The sequence below is a fragment of the Lithobates pipiens genome, unplaced genomic scaffold (genome assembly GCF_037356315.1).
Source record: "Lithobates pipiens isolate NorthernLeopardFrog02 unplaced genomic scaffold, aLitPip1_a1.2 Scaffold_13, whole genome shotgun sequence".
Taxonomy (NCBI): Eukaryota; Metazoa; Chordata; class Amphibia; order Anura; family Ranidae; genus Lithobates; species Lithobates pipiens.
In genome coordinates this window covers 528,441,317-528,454,725 of record NW_027507718.1, presented here as the reverse complement: position 1 = coordinate 528,454,725, position 13,409 = coordinate 528,441,317, and the positions used below count along the sequence as shown (strand labels likewise).

General features: G+C 43.4%; 2 protein-coding genes across 2 annotated transcripts in view; both read right to left on the bottom strand.

Annotated features, from left to right (window-relative positions):
• The window catches only part of LOC143975673 (gamma-crystallin-3-like), a 72,705-nt gene extending 59,812 nt beyond the window's left edge, over positions 1-12,893 (bottom strand). Inside the window, exon 1 of the mRNA XM_077478168.1 lies at positions 12,858-12,893. Within this exon, the coding sequence (XP_077334294.1) occupies positions 12,858-12,866 (9 nt within the window). The 5' untranslated portion in view covers positions 12,867-12,893. The remainder of the gene's footprint in view (positions 1-12,857) is intronic.
• LOC143975676 (gamma-crystallin-3-like) lies at positions 3,650-12,963 on the bottom strand. Its single transcript, XM_077478170.1, has 3 exons — positions 12,858-12,963; positions 7,370-7,612; positions 3,650-3,977 (listed from the first exon to the last, which is right to left on the bottom strand). Exons 1-3 carry the CDS (start codon positions 12,864-12,866, stop codon positions 3,702-3,704), a joined length of 528 nt encoding a protein of 175 aa, XP_077334296.1. The 5' UTR covers positions 12,867-12,963; the 3' UTR covers positions 3,650-3,701.
• Positions 12,964-13,409: the final 446 nt, after the last annotated feature.

Sequence of the window (13,409 nt, the reverse complement as noted above, 5' to 3'; positions counted from 1 at the left end):
CCCTTTAAGTGCCCAGCCGTGGGTCGCATGCGAGCCACTGGCGGCGCACTTGCAACCCGGTTCTGAGCTCCGTGACCGTGGCTGCAGGACACGCGGACCCGATCGGTCACAGAGCTGAAGAACGGGGAGAGGTAAGTGTAAACAAACCTCTCCCCGTGCTTCCTAGTGAGCCTGTCACTGATCGTCTGTTCCCTGTCATAGGGAAAGACAATCAGTAACATCACACGCCCAGCCACGCCCCCTACAGTAAAAAAAAAACACACACACACTTAACCCCTACACTGCCCCCTAGTGGTTAACCCCTTCACTGCCAGTGACGTTTTTACAGGAATCAGTGCAGTGCGGGAATCATTTTTAATCGCACTGATCTCTATATTAATGCCAATGGTCCCAAAAATGTGTCAAAATTGTCCGACGTGTCATAATGTCGCAGTCACAATAAAAAATCGCTGATCGCTGCCATTACTAGTAAAAAAAAAATATTAATAAAAATGCCATAAAACTATCCTCTATTTTGTAGATGCTATAACTTTTGCGCAAACCAATTAATAAACGCGTATTGAGATTTTCTTAAACAAAAATGTAGAAGAATACGTATCGGCCTAAACTGAGGAAGAAACGTGTTTTTTTATATATTTTTGGGGGATATTTATTATAGCAAAAAGTAAAAAATATAGAATTTTATTCAAAATTGACGATTTTTTTTGTTTATAGCGCCAAAAAAATAAAAACCGCAGAGGTGATCAAATACCACCAAAAGAAAGCTCTATTTGTGGGAAAAAAAGGATGCCAATTTTGTTTGAGAGCCACGTTGCACGACCGCGCAATTGTCAGTTAAAGCGGTGCAGTGCCAAATTGCAAAAAGGGGCTTGGTCCCTTAGCTGCAAAATGGTCCGGGGCTTAAGTGGTTAACTGTTTTTCAAATTCTGGATATCATTTTAATTGTTGGATACCTATAACAAAAGGAGTCAGCCTCCAATACCTCTATTATTGTGTCGTGCAATGCTCTCGTTAGCAAAATTTTCCCATTAGGAGTTCCTCCATTTGGATTGCCACATCCCACCCCAGTAAAAGGAACTCTTAAGGTGTCAACATACCAAGACATTGTAGACAATTTCATGCTCCCAACTTTGTGGGAACAGTTTGGGGGTGGCCCCTGTATGTTCCAACATGACTGCGTACCAGTGCACAAAGCAAGGACCACAAAGACATGGATGAGCGAGTCTGGGGTAGAGGAACTTGAATTTTTTTTTCTTTTTTTTCACAAATTCAGTCGAAGTTGATCAAATGATTGACTTCTGTTAAACGAGGACAGCCACTGATTACAATTCAGCTGGTCCCAGCTGGACTGACTGACTTTTAGATTTATCACCAGTCCTCTTCTGGATTCATTGATGCCAGTGTCATTAAACCCACTTCCTGCAAGCCCGGGGTTTCAAGAAACCACTACCTTGAAAGTGCATCCTTCACCCCTACTTTCTATCCTGCTGGATTCACCCCTACTTTCTGTCCTACTGACAACAGTTTTACCAGACAAGAAGTAATGGGAACTCTGCAACAGGGACACCGGCAGAAGCAAAACATCCAACAGGAGATCTAGCCTTCCTCTACTCTACCAAGGAAAAAAAAACTCATGTTGCTTTTAAAAATTTCCACTCATTTCCTATTTGGTAAATTTCAGTTAGACGTTGCAATTTAAGATTATAAACCATGCTCCTAGGTTGAAGTTTTATGAAGTGCTGTTTGTGCACTCTATAATTGGGAGTCACTCCATTCTGCTTGGCATGGGTGGTGTGTGGTGTTTAGATTTGGACCGAACTCCCCCTGCTTCAGTTTGCACCAGAACTCTCTGACATCTTAAAGTTCGGACCCAACCTCAGAACCCCATTAAAGTCTATGGGATCCGAACTTGAAAAATCATAAGTGCCCCTTTTTAAGGCTTATATGCAAGTAATTGGTCATAAAAAGGGTATGGGGGCCCTGAGTACTGCCCCGGGGGACATGTATCAATGCAAATTTTTTTTTTAAAAAGATTGTTTTTACAGGACCAGTGATTTTAATGATATTTAAAGTGCAACAATAAAAATGAACAATTCCTTTAAATATAGTGCCTGGGGGTCCCCTAAGGCTGAATTCCCACCTATGCAGTTTTAGGGCTTTTTGCATTTTGCAGATTTGCACTGCAGTCCATTTAACATGGTTTACTATGGAACGCGTTCTGTAGAGCAAATCAGCAAAGTGCAAAAAGCACAAAAAATGCCATAGGTGTGAATCCAGCCTTAGTCTGCCTGTAAAATGGCACATCTGTACCATGTATAGAACCTGCTGCAGCAAAACTGACATTTATAAAGGAAAACATAAAATTTCTGTTGCTGGCAATACAATATCATTGCCAGCAATAGAAAATGTTTAAAATAAATGTGTGGGGGTTCCCCCCCCCCCCCCCATCCATACCAGATCCTTTGTGTCTGGTATGGATTTTAAGAGGAACCCAATGCCAAAATGAAAAAAAAAATGGCATGGGGTCCCCCCAAAATTCATACAAAACATGCAGCCTGGCAGGCCATAAAAGGGGGGGACAAGAGAGCACCCCCCCTGAACCATACCAGGCTATGTCTTCAACATGGGGGGTGCTTTGGGGCTGGGGTGCCCAAAGGGACTGATATGGATTGGGGGACCCCCACACCGTTTTTTTTTTTCATTTTTCTTTTTCCAGCATTTTTTTTTTTTTATTCAGCTGTCAGCAGGGAAGCCTGTTGACAGCTGATGGCTCATCCATTGTTAAGGAAGCCTGCTCCTTAATTTCCAGCTCTTCACTGTGTCCTGATTGGGTAAATCTTTGCCAAATCAGGGATTAGAATGCACTGTGCAGAGTGCAGTGCATTGTGGGCCGCTCAGAGGGCGAACATCCTGCTGAGTGCCCAGCAAATTCGAGTGTTTGCCGAACAGGTTACCTGACGATGTTCGGGTGAACTGTTCGCCCAACTCTAGCGATGTTTACCAACTGGGTTATCAAAATCTTTCTGCGATCCACACCTATTGCTTTATTGGAAGTCCATTCATTTCTTCAGTGGTGTTCATTGGGATTAAATGTGTTTTCACCAATGTTTTATTTATTTATATAACAATTTATTATGGCGGACTGTGTTTTATTTTACCATTGTAAATGTATTACTTTGGCACGTAAACTTTTGTTACCTTCATACCTTCTAGAGCTAATATCTATCCCAAGTTTACACCTGAGTTTCCTGAGAGGATTTATATTCACCTAATTTCATTTGTTTTGTTTATTGTGTTTTTATTTCAGCACTGCTTTTTTGGGGGGTTTTGAAGTGTAATGGTGTGTTTAACTGACTGAGGGTGACACCCGGTTTTCTGGGTTACTGCAAAGTATACAATGCCATTAGAGGTTGTTTCACATTATTTTACAGGGCTAAGTAGTTAAGTACAAAATACTAGTGACAGTTATTATTTTTAATAACTACAAATATACAGTTATTGTTTTTTTTAATCAAGTTTACTGTAGGAAAAAAAAAAAATCCTACGACTTTAGTTAATACGGATCTTTTGACTGGTTGTATAGGTTGCTGCACTTTACAAATTCTCATTGAAAATTGACATTGCATAAATGAAAGACAAACAGAAAAAGTTTATTTATCAAGTTTATTGTGAAGCAGAAAACTTAAAATGTTTTTAAGCATTTAATAGGAATGATGGAGGCGTCTGAAGGACCCGATTTTGGGGTTTGTGGCTCCCCAGTCGCTGTATCTCTTGTATTCTCCAGGTCTCAAGTAATACTGACGTCCCCTGAAGTTTGGCTCCTCGTAGAACATCCAATAGCCATCATGGACATGGACTGAGTGGATGTTATGGTGACGGAATCTCTCATGGACATGAGGACAATCCTCAGTAAACTCCATCATCTGACCTTTGAAGTCTTCTTTCTCATAGATATTGATTCGGAAGGAACCTTGGTGCTGTTTTTTATATAATGTGTATCAAAATAAGGATAAAAAAAAAAAACAACTCATCAAATGTCAAGCAGTCAAATATACAATATTAAAAATATCACTTAAAACTTGTGTTGTTTTTGAATAGATTGTAAAGGGGTTACGTACTCCTCAATTTGCCTCAATCTGCCTCAATTTGCCCCAATTTGCCCCACTTTAGAGCATACTACCCTGGGCCGACCGACCTCTTCTTCTTCTCCTTAAAAAAACCTAATCTCTTCTTATATGCCTCTCTTCTACCCTTTTCACTCTTAGCCCTTGTACACACGGTCGGACATTCCCACAACCAAATCCGTTGGATTTTGTCCGACGGATTTTGTCCAAAACTGTTGCATACACACGGTCGGACGAAGTGGTCGGAAAATCCGATCTTCGTTACAACAGAACTACCATCAGGCTAGTAGCTAATAGCTTTGATGTAGGAATTTGATCTGAGCATGCGTGGCACTTTGTCCGATCGGAATTCTCTCCACATGATCGGAGTATGTCCGATCGGAGCATTTTGTCTGAAAATTTTACCAACAAGCTGGAAAACTTGGTCCGTCAGATACTCCGACGGAAACAGTCCGATGGAGACCACACACAGTCGGAATATCGGACAAAATGGTCCGATCGGACACATTCCATTGGAATCTCCGACCGTGTGTACAAGGGCTAAGCCTTTTTCTTTCTCCCTCCCCTCTCCTCCTCTCCAAACCTGAAACTATCCCTTATGCAGTACCTGCATTCCCTAGTTGGACTGTGCATATAACCTAGAGAGGACCGGGGACACCTGTTCCAGGGTGTATCGGAGTCCCTGGCCTCCGTTGAGTACTCTGAAGTGTGCTCCCATTTCAGTTCTACTCCACCCGTAGTAACCTAGCCCACCCGGCTAGGCATTTGTGTACAAGGAGGATATGTTACCACTGTTGTGCTCATGATGCTATGTCAAAATGCCTTGTTCATCACATTGTCACTACGTACTGTGTACTTGTTCTACTGTACACTAATAAAAATTTGTTAAAGATTGTAAAGGGGTTTACTGCTTTGCTACATGTTTCTGTTATCTTTGACTCCAGTTTCAAAATCTTTAGTGACCTTTTAAGCAGATACTTGTAGAGTGCCATTACATGTGGTTTTGCTGTTTTATTGTTTTGTACTGTGTAGCTTTGAAGCTAACTAATCTGCCCAGATAAGGGAAGGATTAACTGTATCTTCCGGGTCTCTTGTTTTGGGGCCCTTCTGCTGGGCTCTACCCTCCTCGTGGTGCATACACATTTAGGAAGGAGACACTACCTACAGGAGTTTCAGACACATAGGAAGCAAGGTAGGCTGATTGCTGAGATATAACCCGATCCTCCAGCAACCACCCGAGGGCTCTGCTCTTCTCTGCCTTCAGCTACCAAAAACTCTGACTGTCATCACTGAAGATTATCAGCCCGAGTAATCTGACAACATGCCTGGGGATGTTGAGACCTCTAGTCCTCCCTGCAAAACACAAGTTTTGAAAATCTGCTACTGTGGGCTCTGCTGTATCTTGCCACTGCAGGTATGCTGGGGCAGCCACAAATTGAGTTAAGGATTAGTTTAGGGAAAGACTGTTATCTTTGTTTTACTGCTTTGCTCAAATTGTCCAGTAAAGCTTTTGAAACTTTGCAATGCTTGGTATTAAGTTACTTAAAGGGGAGCACAGTGGTAATGACATATGGAAGAACAGGGCCTGTAATGCACATACAACGGGTGAAGTGGTGACATCCCATTGCTAGGGGCAACAAGCACAAGAGAAGGATGATATGACAGCCAGACAGCAGGAGTGATGCTAGCAGGGGTGACGGGTCATATGTATAGTGAGGGGAGCAGTTTGTGGCCTACCTCCTGAGTGGTCAGTGCAAACAGGATTAGGCCCACGTGCAAGAGACCCTAGGGACCTAACGGTATGGTACGGACGAGAAAAGAGTTAATTATGCATGGAGTCCGTATGACCCCGTTCTTTCATTGGGAGATAGGTGGCAGAGTCAAGCTGGACTGGTGGAACGGATCACTGCAATGTGGTGTCTCTTTCAAAATTGTGCATCCTGAGCAGATGTATGTATCGTGGGACTGGGAAGCACCTGTATGACAGTGTCGAGTTGTGATAGAGACCCCGGGGTGTACAGCTCACTTCTAAGTTGGGTTACCACCATAATGTTGATGTCACATGAACATGGCTGCGCCTGGTCCCTGGCATTAGCGAGCACATACACCAGAGAGTCCGGAGGATGGAGAAGAGGGAGAGAGAGCAAAAAGGCTCCCTGTGCACCGGGCTAGTTGTGGAAGCCTATGGTTCTTGTAGGGCATACTAGGGTTTCCTTGAGCTGTGGCTGTTTAACCTGCCATCTGATGGTGCCTCATTAATTCTGGGTTCAATGCCACTCAGTAAAGTCAGCAACATGACACCAATAATCATTTTAGCCGTATGTAAGTATTTGATCACCATTGTAAGGATTACATTCTTCCCACTGTACCCCAAATAAATAATTTTAGCAGAGATTCCATAAGACCTAAAAAATATTTGACAGGTTCCTCTGGGGTTAAACAATTGAGAAAGCCTACCCTAGAAGATCTGTTACACTATAACATCAGCTAACAGTTGAGCACTTGCTGTCACATTTATATTTCAAAAAATTGCAGAATATATTAGTTGAGAAAGTACTGTTTAAAGCGGAGGTCCACCCTAAAGTGGACCTTCCGCTCATTGGAATCCTCCCCCCCTCCGGCGCCACAATTGGCACCTTTCAGGGGGGAGGGGGGTGCAGGTACCTGTACAGTACAGGTATCTGCACCCACTTCCGGTGTAGATTCTGCAGAAGGTACGCCCCTTTCCGCAGAAGCTACGCCCCTTTCCGCAGAATCTATGCCCCTTTCTGAAAGTCCCCTGCTGCCTGCTGGGAAACACACGTATCCCAGAGACAGCGGGGACCATCCTTATTGCGCAGCGCAACTCGCGCATGCGCAGTAGGGAAACGGGAAATGAAGCCTAAAGGCTCCACTTCCTGATTCCCATACCCAAGATGGCGGCGGCAGCACCCGAGAGACGATCGAGAGATCGGCTTCGGGTGCCGACATCGCAGGCGCGCTGGGCGGGTAAGTGTCATTATTTTTAAAGTCAGCAGCTGCAGTATTTGTAACTGCTGGCTTTTAAAAAAAAAAAACGACGGAACTCCCGGCGGACTCCCGCTTAAAAGGTTTTTTTTTGGGCCTCTGTTTTCTAACGTCCTAACACTTATTGGTTGGGTCACAGGCATTAATATGTTAAGTTGCCTAAACATATTAATTGCAGACATTTTCTAATAGCTAGGGCGATTGAATGCTTTAATTTATGTTGCACACTGTTATATTACCTGAGGACTCAGACGACAAGACCTAATGGAGTCATTGTAGCCCATCCATTGCTGGAAGTCAGGATACTCTCCTCTATGGAGGAAGTACTGGTGTCCTCTGTAGTTGGGGAGCTCATAGAGGATCCAGTTTCCACTTTCTACACGGATGGAGTTGCAGCGTCTGAAGTATGAGGATAGGTCGGGACATTCAGAGTGACACTCATAGCAGCGACCCTGGAAGTTTTTGTCCTCGTAGAAGAAGATCTGTGGTATAAAAAACAAATAGTTTACGTAAACCATAAAATAAATATTACTACTTGATCTTATAATCCTATGTACAGTTACTCAAAGTGGATCTGTTCAATAGACATGGGAAAGTTTACTGTTAGGCCGCGTACACACGCGGGGACTGTTCGCTCAACTTTGTTCGTCAAATAGTTTCAGCAGACAGTCCGCTCAAAATTAGCATGGACGGACTTGGCCACACACGACGAACGAACAGTCCGCTGAAACCCTGCGCGATGACGTGAACGGCACGTACGACGGGACTAGAAAACGATGTCCTATACACTGCAATGCAACCTTCGGCGTATAAATTCTTTCTGAGCATGTGCGGAACTTAGTTTGACGAACAAGCCTACACACGTGGGGACTGTCCGCTCAAACCAAGTTTCAGCGGACAGTTTTTCGGGATTTCCGAAAAACTTTGTTCGTCAAACTGTCCGCTGAAACTGTCCGCTGAAGCCCACACACGAGCGGACTGTCCGCTGAAACACTGTTCAGCGGACAAAGTTGAGCGAACAGTCCCCGCGTGTGTACGCGGCCTTACTGTATGTGGGATAAAATCTGAATAAAGCAGTTATTGGATGTTGAAACATTTTTCATTAGCTCTAAACAGATGATCCAAACATGGCATAAAAATTCTATCTTTCAAGTAAACGTTCTTATGTAAGATATTATAATTGTTGTGCAATTACCGTATTATACAATGCGTTTTATCCAGTGGGATATCATCAAGGCTTCCTGATGACGTCCTATAGGACGAAACACATTTGGAGAAGCTTTGACTGATGGACGGCAGTGGGTTGCTTTTGCTTCATTTTTTTTTTTTTTATTTATAAATGCAATTGCTACACTATTAGATGGTCCCCTTTATTTTCATAGTCACAGAGAATCAACTTTACCAGAAAGACCCTGTCACTTTGCTGATGATCTGAAAGTGCTTTTTGACCTCTAAAATAATTAAATCGAAAGATCTGGTGAATGTGCATCTTTAACATTTGGTGACCGGGATCATCAGTGGATTATCACTATAATGTGCACATTTGGCCTCTTTTTCTTCGGGGTCAATACATCTGGTCAGTGGCATTATTTATCACTGTGGTTGGAGTCATAGAAAAGGATTGTAAAAAGTCATATTCCCGATGCTGCAACTGGGTTAATTAGGAGTTTCATATTTTAGTGATAAAACTATGGTTCACGTATTTTGGCTACTTGTTTTTCTCAGACAAATTACTCTACTATGACACAATTAGGGGTACGCTAAATGATTGCTTGCTGTAAAAGGTCCTGTGCAGGATTATAATTTTTTCTAGAATGCCATTAACATCTATACATTACTGAGACCACACTGTTTCCTGTAACCCCTGGGGGTTTGGGGCCCTCAAGTTCCTCTGTTGCTTTCTCTTTGGTTATTGACTTTGGCCTTGCATCTGTAGCCTGCCTGAACCTTTGGACTGTCCACATTTCCAAGACTGCTTATTGATTTAGTACTTTTGCCGCGTACACACGGTCGAACTGTTTGACGTACTTAGTCCGTTGAAACACATTTCAGCGGACAATCCGCTCGTGTGTGGGCTTCAGCGGACTTTTTCAGCGTGCAGTCCGGAGTACTAAGAATTTCGTTTTTTCCAAAAATCTGTCCGTCGTACTTTGGTTTCAGCGGACAATACGGTCCTCAGTATGCTAGTTCGACGGACTAAGAATGGCGCATGCCCAGAAAGGATTTACAGGGCTTTGCTGTGTCTTGGACTTCCTATTTCTAGTCCCATCGTACGTGCTGTACGTCATCGCGCAAGCTTTCGTCGGACTGTTTGTGTATCCGTGTGTGGTCAAGTCCGTTCAGTGGAAAGTACGTCGGATTGTCCGTCGGATTGTATGACGGACTAAGTACGTCATGCAATCCGCTCGTGTGTACGCGGCATTAGTCTTACTGTCTTATTTTTCTGCTCAGCTTCCATCCGCACTGGTGCATGTAAGGGCCACAACCTAGGAACATGCAGCAAAGCCCGTCACTCCTTGCACGGTAAGCTGCTGAATACAAAGTTGCTTCTCGGACTTTGCACCTCAGGCTTTTTTAGGGTTGACACTTACTTCAACCATGCTGATGAACCAAAGAGTCCACCATCCCCTAGCTCATAACAACTGAGAAGTATTATAAAGTAAAAATGTCTAACCGGATTTCTTGTTTTAGGTCAGGGAGTTAAAGTATCAAAAACAGAAATAAGGATTAACAGACAACTAATATTTTCAGAAAGAGTTCAGAAATCTGCTAAAATCTAAACTATCATGGATAATGGTGAATGAACGCCTCTCTGCAATTCTAAACGTTAAGGTAGCTTTGTTTGACAAAATATGGGACCCCTGGATTAACTACGTCTCGGCTACATAATGAGATGGGATTCGCTCGGGAGTACTTTTCTCCAGGGCCGGAGTGCACCCCCCTTCTCTCTCTTTTCTTTCAACTTGAATTTGCTTCTAAGGGTCCATGGACCAATTATGGCCCCTGGGCCCATTCGGAAGTTAAATTAGTTGGTTGCACCTAGTAGTGGTAACAAAGGGAGATGGGGATCCTCCCCCCATGATTCCCCATGCTACATGTTGGAGTACACCTGCGCACCACCTAGGAGTTTTTTCAGTTTAGGTTTGGCCATACTATGTAAATCTAAAATGAGGGCGATGATACACAAAACCTCATATAAATACAAGATAGTTTGTGATGTAACTGACTCATAACCAATTTGTTAAATGTACCATTACTCCCTACTACGATGGTAAATGTTGATCGTGTACTTTTTCTGAATAAAAATTATTAGAAAAGAAAGAGTTCAGAAATGGCATTCTCTGTGTTCTTCTGACACTTCTTATATAACTGAGGGCGGGGCCACCCGGTGACCCCGCTCCCAACGCACAGGGAATTACCTATGGCTTTCTTGCGGTGTCAGAGAGGGGCAGGGTCACCCGTTACGTTATCGGGTGGCCCCGCCCCCTCTGACGCTACAGGGAAAGCCATAGGGATGTACCTGTGCGTTAGAGGGGGCAGAGTCACCAGGTGGCCCCACCCTCAGTTATATAAGAAGTGTCAGAAGAACAGAAGCATCACACAGCAAGAGCCTCCCATTGAGGCGGATCATCTGGACTCTGGAGTATGAAACGGGGAAGAATCCGGAGGAAGATGCGGAAGAGAAGATCGAAGGAAGAAGAATAGGACCGGAGAAAGAAGAAAAGGAAGAAGCGGGGGAAGAACAAGATGGAGGAAGAAAACGTAACGAAGACCAGAAGAATAGGGAAAAAGAAGCAGAGAAAGAAGAGATTAGAGAGATTAATAAAGGAATTGTCAAAAACCATCTCAGAAAGTTTCCCCAGGGGATTTTTAGCAGCAGAGAATTTGTATAAAAATGGTTGATGTAAAAAAATAATTTATTTAACAGACAATAATAATTTCACATGAACAATGATGAATCATCCATATAGGTGGTGCGACACAAAAACGCAAACATGGAACATCACTCATAGCAAAAAATACTCTATGTACAAGCATGGTTTGCCAATTGTAATTGTAACATATGTATCCACATGAAAAACCCCAATGCATTTCGACCCTTGCAATTTCCGGTCTCTTCCGGGGGATTTATATTCAATGGATGGATGAAGACATGAGGATGTATTGCACAAACCAGCATTGCAGGATTGTAGTTGTCCAATGATCCCATTGTTGCTGCATGTCCCCCCGGCGTCCTCCGGGTGGTTGCATAGTCAACCGAGCTTTGCAGGGGGCCATGTTCTGGGACCAAGAGAGGAGGATGGGGGGTAAAACACCAAGCACTCCATCAGTCTTGTATTAGTATATGACAACAATACCAGGAAACACCCAGGGTTGTGGGGATGAGGCCCTTCTCCCTATCTACATGGGGACAAGGTGCTTTGGGGGGGCACTACCCCAAAGCACCCTCCCAATGTTGAGGGCATGTAGCCTGGTACAGTTCAGGAGGGGGGCACTCTCTGGTCCCCTCCTCTTTTCCTGCAGCCTGCCAGATTGCGTGCTCAGATAAGGGTCTGCTGTGGATTTTTGGGGGGACCCCATGCCATTTTGGCATGGAGTTCCGGTTAAAATCCATACCAGACCTGAAGGGCCTGGTATGGAATTTAGGAGGACCGTCATGCATTTTTTTTTAATTTCGGTCCTAAGTTCCACTGTGGGGAATTTCCGTGCCGTTTTTATGAATTAACTTTTATGTGTATTGTCGGACCGACAATTCATTATAGCCCCGAGTATATTTAAATGACTTTTTTTCCTTTAGAAATGTCATATTGCTCTCGGACTGTTCTAAACATGGGAAACATGCGCCGCTTTACAGGCATACTATAGACACCCAAGCCCCCCCCCCCGGGTATGAAGGAATATTACACTTTTATTGTGTCACTTTAAGCATAATTAAAATCACTGCTCCCGAAAAAACGGCTGTTTTTAAAACTTTTTTTTGCATTGATACATATCCCCTGGGGCAGGGCCCAGGTCCTCAAACCCTTTTTATGACAATAACTTGCATATTAACCTTTAAAATTAGCACTTTTAATTTCTCCCATAGACTTTTAAAGGGTGTTCCGCGGCGTTCGAATTTGCCACGAACACCCCAAATTGTTCACTATTCGGCGAACGGGGCGAACAGCCAATGTTCGAGTCTTTGCCCCTGTACACACGGTCTGAGATTTCGACAACCAAATCCATCGGATTTTGCCCGTCGGATTTTGTCCGACGGATCTTGTCCGAAACTGTTGCAAACATACGGTCGGACAAAGTTGACGAAAAATCCGATCTTTCATAACGTGATGACATAATTTCGTTACGATGGGACTACATTCAGGCTAGTAGCCAATAGCTTTGATGTAGGAATTTGATCTGAGCATGCATGGCACTTGGTCCAATTAAAATTCTCTACACATGATCGGAGTATGTCCAATCGGCCCAGTTGGTCGAGAAATATTTCCAACAAGTTGGAAAATTGGGTCCGACGGATATTCCGACAGAATCAGTCCAATGCATACCACACACAGTCGGATTATCCGACAACACGGTCCGATAGGACACATTCATACGGATTCTCCGACCATGTGTACAAGGGCTAACTCATTTTGGAACCGAACAGACAGCCCATCCCTAGTGCCTACAGTCCATTCTGACCCTATCCTATTCTGATCTCATACTAGATTTATGTTAACAATTTCTTACCTTTCCCATTTTGCTTGGTTTGTCAATGTGCTCCTGTTAGTCTGCACTGGTACATGATAGGGGAGGAATGGCCTATATATACTCTGCACAAGTGCTCATGTCCTGGTTTTGCCCAGTAATCAGAAAAGCTATTGACCACTCAGCTATACATTGATCATTGTTTATGTTGCTATTGTCTGTATCCTTTTGTTTGCATTTGTACCCATATGCTTAAACCTGTACTACCTAACTAAAATGAAAACAACTTTTTTTTTGTAGCTCCTAGTCACATGAATGAGCTGAACTGTGCATATATGAATGGGCTGAAATCTGTGTATAGGTGACTTGCATGTACACGTTTCTAGTTTATCTGTAAACCTAGGCGTGTTACCAACACAAAACCGATTGCTGAGGGAAGAGGTTCCGCTCTGAAAATGTGATACATTACATCATGCCTGGTTGTAGGAAATGGTCAGCATATTTTTTTTCTGAGTTAAATGTCTTTCAATTGATTTTCTTATTGTAGATAGAACTGTGTTAGGGTTGAAAAAGCCGGCCTTCCTAAATCCCCAA

Coding starts and splice junctions, on each gene's coding strand:
- LOC143975676 (XM_077478170.1), bottom strand. Junction 3,978..7,369: donor CTTGTCGTCTGAGTCCTCAG/GTAATATAACAG, acceptor TATAAAAAACAG/CACCAAGGTTCCTTCCGAAT.